This window comes from Astatotilapia calliptera, chromosome 10, assembly GCF_900246225.1.
Source record: "Astatotilapia calliptera chromosome 10, fAstCal1.2, whole genome shotgun sequence".
NCBI classification, from domain to species: domain Eukaryota; kingdom Metazoa; phylum Chordata; class Actinopteri; order Cichliformes; family Cichlidae; genus Astatotilapia; species Astatotilapia calliptera.
Genome location: NC_039311.1, coordinates 19,779,502 through 19,790,707, shown reverse-complemented (window position 1 = coordinate 19,790,707; position 11,206 = coordinate 19,779,502). Strand labels below are relative to the sequence as shown.

General features: G+C 40.3%; 1 protein-coding gene across 3 annotated transcripts in view; it reads right to left on the bottom strand.

Moving 5' to 3' along the window:
- Positions 1 to 75: 75 nt before the first annotated feature.
- The window catches only part of f9b (coagulation factor IXb), a 21,088-nt gene continuing 9,957 nt past the window's right edge, over positions 76 to 11,206 (bottom strand). Inside the window, exons 1-8 of one of the 3 annotated variants that reach the window (XM_026181430.1) lie at positions 5,068 to 5,241; positions 4,049 to 4,215; positions 3,794 to 3,818; positions 3,589 to 3,702; positions 3,358 to 3,489; positions 1,591 to 1,952; positions 1,026 to 1,170; positions 76 to 761 (exon numbers count right to left, since the gene is read on the bottom strand). In XM_026181430.1, coding sequence (XP_026037215.1) covers positions 202 to 761; positions 1,026 to 1,170; positions 1,591 to 1,952; positions 3,358 to 3,489; positions 3,589 to 3,702; positions 3,794 to 3,818; positions 4,049 to 4,215; positions 5,068 to 5,155 — 1,593 coding nt within the window. In that variant the 5' untranslated portion in view covers positions 5,156 to 5,241 and the 3' untranslated portion in view covers positions 76 to 201. Of the gene's footprint in view, positions 762 to 1,025; positions 1,171 to 1,590; positions 1,953 to 3,357; positions 3,490 to 3,588; positions 3,703 to 3,793; positions 3,819 to 4,048; positions 4,216 to 5,067; positions 5,242 to 11,206 lie in introns of those variants that run through there. The other 2 variants (XM_026181432.1, XM_026181431.1) reach the window with 2 other exon arrangements.

Below are 11,206 nucleotides of genomic sequence, written 5' to 3'. Positions count from 1 at the left end.
CATATAGAGCTTCCTGTTGATGCAAATTTGCTTAAATCATGTTTGTCATCATCATATGATACTCAAACACTCAGATAAGTTGATATGTTTTATTGAGGTACTAAAAAAGAACACGGGGGATTTCTCACTTCATTCACTTCCTCGGGGGCTAAACTCAACACATGCTACTTGTTTATTTTTACAGCTGATTCATGAATCCTGTTAATCGTTTATATTGATCTGTGTTACGTTACTGATCCATTTGTAGTAGTGTGAGACCCGGGTATAGATGCCATACTTCCCGTCTTTGGCACACTCCTCTCCCCAGCTGATGATGCCTGTCAGGAACCAAGTTCCTTTGTAATTGGTGGCATGCGGCCCACCGCTGTCCCCCTGGCACGAGTCCTTCTGTTCACTTTCAAAGCCTGCACAGAACATAAATCGGGTGATATGGTCTCGGCTGCTCTGTTTACATTTGGTGCGGTCCACATAGGGGACTTCCAGCTTCTGGAGCTTGGTGGCCTCGGGGCCTTGAAACCTTATCCGGCCCCATCCACTCACAAGGGAGACCGTGGATTCTCTCACAATGTTCTGTATGAATTCTTTGGGGCCCAGGCAAATGGGACGCCGCTTGTTGGACAAGTCCACTGGACTGCCAAGCTTTAGGAGCGCAATGTCATGGTTATATGGTGAGGTCTTGAAATCATACTTGTGGTGGGGATGCCTTTCGACCACCTCATGGTCTCGCTCTGGACCCTCATCTTTGTTCACATCATGTTCACCTGGAAGCATAGATTAAGATAAAGATTTTCTAAGACAATGTCAATTTCTGCACAAGGAAGCAAAGTCTAAAGTACTGGACAACTTGTGAAAAAAAAACATTAAAGAAACATAATTGAAACATAATTTGTTAAAAAGCCATGAAGCTGAAACGAAAAAGGATTTGCCTGATCCCTAATACTTTAGGACAAAACAGTATTATCTGTACTTTAGTTCAAGTGAAAGATTTAATGTTAAAGAATGCAAGTAGCCTTTGTTCTTCTTACCAACTCTGATGAAGAATTTACGTTCTGTGCCATCGTTGTTCCACAGACAATGGGCAGCAGTGATGACCCATAAGTCAGCGAGCAGGGATCCTCCACAGAAGGGCCGCGCTCTCTGCACGCTGTCTGGGCGGGACATCAGGGCCACCTTCAAACACAGAAAGAAAGGCAAAGAAAACTTGCAACAGAAGAGCAGTTTTAAAGAACCTACCATTTCTTGCACATTTTTTGAGCAACTGAAAACAAAAAACACTCAAAAGCAGCACGTTCTCTCTGCATGGGACAGGCTTCAAACACTAGACTTACACCTCTAATACATCTTTATTAAACCTGGCGCTCAAGTGCAAGTTTAAATGTCAAAGTCTATTCAAAAGTCTTTCTATTTAAACTATTGCACAGATTTAAAAGTTGCTGACTATTCGAGGATTACAGCTTACGTCTTACTTTACAGCTACATCTAAAACTCGTGCAAATGTTCTTGCCCTGCTGGGATTTTTGGTTCCAGTTCTTCACATATTGGCCTTCACTGCATCCCCAGCTCTTCCCTCTCCAGCCTATATCACAGTACCTGCCAAGGTATCTCTCCAGGAATGGCCGTATCTCCTCCCACAATTCTTTGGTCAGTTTTCTCTTGAGCTGTGACATTGGGGAGTGTGGCATACCCCCAGGACGACATCTCTGTCTTTGTTTTTGGTGTATCGGTGACACTTCTCACATGTCGACGGCCAATCACAGCCTCAGAGTCCAGAGAGTCATTGCTTGGGTTTGAGTCGGTCATGGGATGGTTCAGATAATCATACTCTGATATATCTTCATCATAGAAGTAATCGTTTCGGGTATCGTTGTAGGAGAAGTTTGACGATCTTGGTTCGAGAATGGACCTGGTGAGAGAGCTGGAGGACAGATTCACACGACCACAGCTGAATGGCTCTGGAGAAATAAAAGTGAAATAATAGGGGAAATATTACATTTCTGCCTCCTAGATTTGTTTAAATTTTACATTGTCATCTTTTATGGGGTTGGAAGTATAGTTCTTCAGATTTTTTCTCACATGTGCAGATTGCTGACCCAAAAATAGAAAGAAAAAAAAGAAAAGAAAAAAACCTCTTTCCTTTCTGTTCCCTTTGAACACTTCATCTTTAGCAAAGTCCAGTTATATTATGTTTAAGCAGTGTATCATAGATGAATGTGATTACTGTTAAGTTCCCTGAATGTTTTTTGTGATAAAAGAAAAGAAGAATTTTTTCCCGTTCATATGATTTACTTAGTCCGGCTGCAGAAGCATGAACGAGCGTAAAAATGAGAACTATAAATTTTGCACCCCACCACTTCCACTGGAGACGTGTTAGGAAGACAACTTCAGGAGAAGTATGAGGAGGAACAATTGCATTTTGAACAATCATCATGAATATTTACATGAAAGTTTATTTCCTTTATGATTGTTGCCTCTCTGTGGAATATAAAATTTACATGTATTCATGGTAAAAAGGAAACTACACGGTTCGTCCTTTCTAAGGTTTCATGCATCAGGACATTGTAAAAAGCTAACTAATCTGTACTTGGTTTTTAAATGAGGTAAATACAACCATGGATAAACAACAACAAATGAAATATTATTCCAAGTCATTACGTATGTAACAAAAACTAAGCCGAAATGCAGACGCAATATAAAATAAACTATATACCGTGATTCAGTAGCTTCCAGACCACCATTAGCAGCAATATCTTAAATTAATGGTTTTTCTTTGTGGCTTTATCAGTATCTCAGTACTCTTCTTTACAACGTTGCTTCATTTCATTGAGGTTTGCAGGCATTTGTTTATGCACAGCTCTCTTACTGTCACACCACAGCATTTTAATCAGGTTGAGTTCTGGACTTTGACTGGGCCATAGCGATGCCTTGATTCTTTTCTTTTTCAGCCATTCTGTTGTAGATTTGCTGCTCTGCTCAGGATCATTCTTCTGGACACATATGGCCTCACACTTGGCTTTAAACACTTTGGTATACAGAGGAGTTCATGGTTGACCCAGTGACTACAAGGGACTCAGATGATCTGCTTCAAAACAAGCCCAAATCATAGCCAATGCCATGCTTTACTGCCATGCTCTTTAGAGGCTTCTAAACAAGCCATAGTTGTTCAGTCTTTTTTTTTTCTAACTGTATTTAGCAAATATTAAAACCTGATAAAGATAAGGTTTTTTTTTTTATTATGTCTTCATATGTAAAACCTTAGAAACTGTATTGTAGTTGAAGTCAGAATGAAGTCAGACTCGTTCAGAAAAAAACAAAACAAAACGCTCTTACCACTGCACTAAATGCTGTGTGTGGTTTTACCTATTGGCTCACAGCTCTTCTTGTTTGGCCCAAGTATGTAACCAGTTGCGCACCTGCACACAGCTTGATTAGCCTTCATTACACAGAAATGAGAACATTCGCCATTGTTCACCACACACTGCTTGTTCACTTCTGGAAAAAGTCAGGAAAACAGAATTAGCTTTCGCTGACAAAACTTTATGGTCTTAGCTCAAACGTTGTTTCAGCCGAGTTATTCAGATCCACACTCACCGATCTCACAGTTCTTGCCACTGAAGTTTGGTTGGCACAAGCAAAGATAACTGTTGATCCCATCTTTACACACACCTCCATTCTGACAGGGGGGTGGCTTACACTGGTCGCCATCTACACACGACAGATCACACCACAGGTTTAGAGAAGACTGTGTGCTATAAATTCTCAGCAAACATGAGAACTTGTACTTTGTTCGTCTTACCGATATATCCTGCCCAGAACTCCATCTGCAAAAGGAAGATCAAATTAAATGGAAAGTTCACCAACCATCCATCAAGCTCTGATCACTAGACCACTGTAACTGCCCACTTTTGGAGATATAAACAGTCAAGATCTTAATACTGGTAAAGGCATAGGATTGTGTGTGTGTGTGTGTGTGTGTGTGTGTGTGTGTGTGTGTGTGTGTGTGTGTGTGTGTGTGTGAGTGAGAGAGAGAGAGAGAGAGAGAGAGACCTACAGTTTTCTCATCATCCTCAAACACCTCTCTGGCCTCCTCCATGCTGCAAATTTCTTCCACACATTCCCGCTCCAGGTTACCTTGTTTAAGTTCTTCAAAAGCAGTGTTATATCTGCGCTTACGATGCAGCACGGTGTGTGCCGTCTGCTGAGACACGAACACAGCTCCTGAAAGGGTAACAAAAGACAAAGAGTCCTCACTAAGTTTAGCATAATTATTCAGAACTATTGATAAAGGCTGCTTTCAGGGATATATATGTATATAAAACCTATATGCATAATATAAAAGTAAATCAAAGATGGACAGGTACCAGGACTGAAAGTGAAACCAGCGCGGAAGTGTCTTAAATCTGGCAGCAGGGTTTGTTGGAAGCAGGCTGAAATTCTGTACTTTTTCATTCAGATCGACAATGCACTCATCAAAACACCTTTATGGTGACCAAAAAGCTCAGCTTGAGGCTAAAAATGTACAACTTTGCTGTCCAATGGCCATCTTCTATGTACAGTCTATGATATTCCTCTGCAGTAATCATATTATTGGTGTTCTCACTTGTGTAGAGACTCTGCTATGGTCTCATCTTCATATATCTGGTGATCCCTTTGACACATGATGCTTTACCTTAATCATTTAATTGAGCCAAACAAAGAGCTGATACTTGCTACAGTTTTACATCCGCTTAGGATAATCCAGACTGGCTGCTACATGTACCTAACTCAGTGGTCCAGCTATCATCCCTGCCTTTCCAGCACAAGACGTCTTGCAAACAGCCACCAAACAAGCACCAAATTGTCTAAATTATATCAACTTAACATCCTCATAAATAGTTACAAATATTTACACCGACAGCCTAAGCACTTAGGAATCTTTACAGATCCAAGTGAATAAGAACTTTAAGAATCGAGGTTATTCAGTGATCACCTGCTTAGCCACCAGCCTTTTCCTATATTTTGTGCAGCTCTAAACTTTGCTGAACTCATTTTCCTGCCACCTGGGTCAATACCTGCTCTGCTGCTTTTTACCTGTGTTTTCTTCTGTGATCTCAGCACCCACTCCATACATGTCCAGCAAAAAACCAGCAAAGCAAACCAGTGCACACACTCTGGCCATCTTGTCGTTGTCAGTTGTCTGTCTGACTTTGACACTAAACTCAAAGCCTTATCCAGCGCTCCAAAGTACAGCAACACAGTGTTTGCTCACCGGTATGTCTGCAGTGCATGTGTGTGTAACTGTGGGTGTTTGTTTTTTCAGATTTGTGTGTGTGTGTGCGTGCGAAGTATGTTTAAGGGAAGGATGTGGAGAAAAACTTCATGTGTGCATGGAAGAAAAGAGAGGTGTCCCATAAAAGAATAAAAGAAGGTGCTTTTTTTCTACACGTCAGGCTGAAATTGAGCAACATCAGATATTGACTGCTGATGGGACAGTTTGGACATTAGCGTGTGTACGTGTGTGTGTGTGCACGCGTGTGTGTGAACATTACCAGCTGTTGTTTATCATGATGAGTCTTTTCCGATAAGCAGCTTTTGCAAGGCTTACGTGAGGTTTCAGATGAGTTGAGTGCACTCACACAGGCACATTTACGAAAACACACACCCACAAGTTTGTACTTCTCCATTTCTGGGTAAGTTTGTAATGACGGCTCAGGTCATTGAGCTAGTGTCCTTGATCAAGTGACCGAACCCAAAGTTGATCCCAAAGGCAAGTAAGAACCTTGCATATCAGCTCTGCCACCTCTGGCACATAAACAGGAATTTGAGACTTACTGTAAAGCATTTTTAGAACTGATGCCACCATGCTAGACAGTTAGTACAGTGTTCTTAGGTTTGAAAGCCTCACATTTATGCCTCCAAACATACCTCTTGTCATTGTGAGCAGATCAATCTTTGTCTAAAACTTTTCAACAGAATTTCATCTCATCCAAAGATGAAAGTTCTTTTAGACCTTGGCGAAGTTAAAAGGCTGTCTCAGGTTAAAAGACACTGTAGAACCTTCAGCACCAGTTATTAAACTATTGAAAAATGATTTTATGTTTAGATTACAGAAAATCCAAAATGAATTCAAACTTGTGGATCCAATTCTTGTTTCTTAAAGTCATTAAAGATTTCCACCTTAGGGGAAAAAAAGTATTAATTAAACCACCAAAATTACAAAATTACCAAAAAAGTTGAATATATTAGGAAATAAAAAACAAAAAACAAAACTCATGCTTAAAATGTTTGTCTGTCTGGAGGATCCAGTAGTTGAGGGTGGATAAAGTCACCAACTTTGTTGTATAAGATATTCTTGTACAACTGACGCCACCAAATCAGGTTTTCTGAATATTGGATTTATTTCTATTTCTGCTCTCTAATGTTTTAATCCATTAGTCCATAAATTTGCGGTGACTGGGGCTCCTGTTCAGAGTTCACTTTAAATCTGAAGAGTAAATGTCCTCAATTTATAAAAATGCTCACTGAAATGCTCACAGAAACTCATCAGTTGATGCTGAAACTCGCACAATGAAGTAAATAATGTCAGATCTGTACTAAGTGTTGAAGGCTGTTTTATTAGAACGTGAGCTACGCAGGGTTTGACTGGTGATAAATCACTGTGACTGACAGCTAGGTCAGCTGACCTTGAGCCAGCAGCTCCTTAGCAACAGCGCCCGTGTGGTCATTCATTGGCTGACGATGGCATAGATGGAGCGAGCAGGGGGTTGCAGCCCTCTTTTTATGGCAACTTATGTAAGCCTTTAAATTCATCTCACTCGCAAATTAGATATTAGAGCGTAAAATGGGAAGGGGGATTTCACAATTAGCAGGTTTGTAGCAATTATGATTAGATCGCTGCCTGCTGATTGGTGTCCTGGGAACAGATTTGATAGCTCTGAAGATGAGGAGGGTGGTACTGGTTTCAAGCTTTACAGATGACAGAGAGACGTAAAAAAAAGAAAAAGTAAAAAAGTGGGTTAAAAGCAGGAAAATCCTATTACCACCAGTGTTTTTGATGGACTTTTATCTATTTGATATCAATGTTTGCTGTTAACAGAGCTGCTGAAATCTTGGTTTGATTTGTAGGACTCGATGCTCCAGATCTAGGCATGACATCGACTCAATTACCTCCTCTATTCATGTCCCCATTTTCTCCAGTCAGTACAGAAGTGCCCCCTCTCATTCCCATTAAAATCATTCAGCTCGGTTGCCATTAGTGAGTCATGAGGTCATTGCTGTTCCCTCAACAACACTGAGTGGTGTGCAGCTGATCTCAGACACTCACACAGTGCGGAGGAATTATGACTGGCTGAATGAGAATATTTTGACTAATACACCTGCCCCTGGGTACAGTGTTTCCACTGTGGCCAGGTGTTTGTCCCACTTGAAAACATGCTGAAACTAATGACATGAACATGATCAGAGATGGTTAATCTAATCCCCCTGTAGAGTAAAGAGTATAATTCATTTCTCATTTCCATGTCTTTGCCCTAATGTGGCAACACTCACAAACAAGACAAGCAAACTCCCCTGTAATGGTTTCTGTGTTTAACTTGCGCTGCATTCAAACACACATGCACGTGTTACCTTTCTCTGTGTGTGAGATCTATATTTCTGGGCAGAGTGGGTTTGACTCCCCCCCGGAAATGAGAGTGGGTTTGACTCCTGGGAAAAGGAGCAGACTTATGTACCACTTTTTGTTCTAATAGAGCAGCTGGTCCCAGATCAGTAATCCTCCAGAAGGGGGATCTTACAGAGGGACAGCTGTGCTTTGGTCTGTTGGCTTAGAGTCAAAAAGCCACTATGACGATGTCACAGCTCCATTATACAAAGTCGTCATACAAGAGATGTAGTAGCAGCATTTTGAAGGGTCATGCAAGGACAAAAATCTTTAACAAAACGCAGTAACATCATTTCTCGTGGTGCAGGAAATTTCACTGAAGCAAATAATTCTATTCATGATATTCAGTGAATGCGGTGAGGTGAAGGTTTGGGAAGAAGCCGCTCCAAAGAGACACTCCTTGAATATACAGGCTTGAATCAGTGTGGCCTGAGGATGCACATTTTCTTTTTTCACAGGCTTTTCTTTTTTCTTTTAATCCATTCATTTTCTTTTGCTTATCCGATTTAAGGGCACAGGAGAGCTTCAGCCTATCCCAGGGCAAGAGACACAGTCCTTCCTGGATGAGTCGCCAATCAGTCGCAAGACTAACACAGACAACCGTGCTCATATTCACACCTATAGCCAATTTAGAGTCACAATCCAAAGACCTGAGGAAGCCAGAGTGCACTGAGAGAACCCATGCAGACACAAGGAGACCAACACAAACTCCACACAGAAACTCCCAGACTGGATTCAAACCAAGGACTTTTCTCCTATCAAGTGAAAGTGCTAATCACTGTGCCATTGTGCCTTTTTTCAAATCTCTAATATTTAATTTTCATGTTTTTATTCCATTGTACCCCTTCTTTAAGGTTTAGGTATTGTTTTCCTTTATTAACTTCCCAAGAAGGTTAATGCTTGCATGCATATGTGTCATTCTGTCTGTAAACAGGGTAGCTCGAAAGAATTCTGATAAAACTAGGGGTGTGGCCTGGGATCGTCTTAACCATCCATTAAAATTTTACATACATCTACCAAGGTCTTCAATGTCAACTTGGTTGAAAATTGACAAAAACTCTTATAACAACACTTATAAGAAACTATGATTCTTACAAGTGTGGTCTGTTTTGTCAGCATATCGAATGCACCATATCATGTCCCATTTGACCTTTGAACTATCTTAAAGGTCTTTAGATTGATTTGAAGGTCCAAGTGATAATAATGCTATATAGAGCTATTTAAAAATATGTGTCTTAATGCTTGTTGCGCTCTCTGAGTGCTTCTTGTTCTCAAATGAATGTATCTTGCATACACTTGTAGAGTGTTGTTGTGATTGTTCTTACTGCTGTTTTCAATGTGAACCAGTTATTTTTCAGGTCAAGTTTACAGAGAGGCAATAAAATAGTTTCGACCATCATAATTGCTGGGCTTCTTGTCAGCCCTTTTGTTTTGCCTCTTTAGATTACAACTGAAGACATGAAGGGGGTGGAAGAGGAACTGCCACTGTGACAACACAAGATCAAACTGGTTAAACGTGTGATTCATTTTAGCCAATGAAGTCACGCATTTGCAACCTGTTAGTGAAAATCAGGAGACACATAGGTTGCCTTGAGCTCAGCTCTTTATTCTCACTTGCTATTACCCTCTGCCTGGGTCATTTCACAGTTTAAAAAGTCCTTTATAATGAATTCTTGACAATCTGCCACAGAAACAAGAAAAATCAAAGCTACTTCCAGCATCACACTCCTGTTGTGCCATATAAAAGCTTGATGTAGGTCCTAGGTGTCAAACTCTGGCCCGCGGGCCAAATTTGGCCTGCAGCCTAATTACATTTGGCCCGCGAAGCCATACCAAATTACTATTAGAGCTGGCCTACTGGTATTTTACAGCTAATATATATATCATTTAGTATTAAGCTTTGCTTGTTCCATATTCAGTTTTTCAGCAAAACGTGTTTGAGTCCATAAGAAAAGATTCATTCTTATATCTGGAGGAAGATTTTGTTTTTCAATAAATATTAATGTTAGCCCGCGACTTTGTTCCAGTTTTGAATTTTGGCCCACTGTGTATTTGAGTTTGACACCCCTGATGTAGGTTAACAGAAGAAACTAAATTTATCTCTGACCCGACTTCTTTACTACGAACAACCATCACACTAACAAACTGAAGCCTTTAGCACGTGAAGCCACTTTTCATTCAGTCAACAAGAAATGAATCAAAAACAGGCCTTTAGGGCAGAAAAGTGCTGGAATATTATAATATGGAAAAGAAAAACACATTACCCAAAACCAATACTAAGTATGAAGTTTAAATGGGATCCAAAACAAGTGTTGACCACAGAAAAAAACACACACAAAAAAGAAAAAACTACTTTTCAGCAAAAATTGATTAAGTGATCAATAAATGGATTCATTTGCATAGTGCTAGAGTGCTGAGTGCAGTAGTGGATTTGCATTTCTTGGAAAGAAGACAACCTTGTGATTACACTGATCTTCTTTTCTTCAGTAAGAGCAAAAATGTGCATCTTTCAGTTTCTGTATGTCTGCTGTAACCAATGTCTTCATTATTGCTCAGTCTTTTAATGTTTGATGCAGTAGAGGCGTTATAAGGAGAACTGTTTGCTTTGTCAGCTGGTGGAAAGTCCTTCTCACTTGTTTTGTCTTTGTTGTATTTATAGCTGTTAAATTTGTTTCAAAGATCCCCTGACTACTTGGAGAAAGAGCTGCAGGATATCTGCAGTTTTTAAAAATATATCAGTTTAACGTTTAGAAATAGCGAGCTTGCAAAACACTTTATTAATGACGTATTTATTTAAACATGAAGGACTGCAGGTTTCCTATAAATCACCAATTCTTCATTATCTTCTTCATCTTTTTGCCATGGCACCTGGGTTGTTGACCCAGAGTTTTGGGTTTTGGAGAAAAAAAAGATAAAAAGGAAGAGCTGTGTGTTTCTAAAATAGGTGCTCATCAGCAGGTCATCAGATCTCCCTTTTTTTTAGTTGAACCTGCCTTCCCAGTGTTACCCATGTATTGTCTCCATCTGTGATGTTCCTCTGTTTAGTCTCTTCCTATCTTATTTCTGTAGTCTTTGTCTTGTGTGCTTAGTGTTCAGTTTTAGTTTTCCCCAGTCTTATTTCCCCTTTTTTCAGATAATATCCACTGAACCTTCCCTGCCCATGTTCAAACCATCTCAACCTTGTCTCTCTAACTTTGTCTCAACACCGTCCCTCTGATGTACTCATTTCTAATCATGGGTGTTGGTCACCAATGAATACATGGCTGTGTATTTTGTCATTTCTTTCGGACTCCGCAAAAGGCATTGAGGTCAGTGGTTCAACAGCCAGCAGCAAAAATAAGCCACTTACGGTACTTAAAAATATAGTAGAACATGAACAAACGCCAGTTAAGCCCGTGTAATGTTTTCAAATCCCTGCAACACAGTTACAGATGAATCCAGTGACTGCATCTCTGCAGAGCTGATGGAAAATGATAGGCTACTTTTAATTCCTCATTCAGTCAGAATACAATGAGCTGTCTTTGGCTCGTGCCCCCCCCCCCCCCCCCCCGCGCGCCATCATCAGTTTGT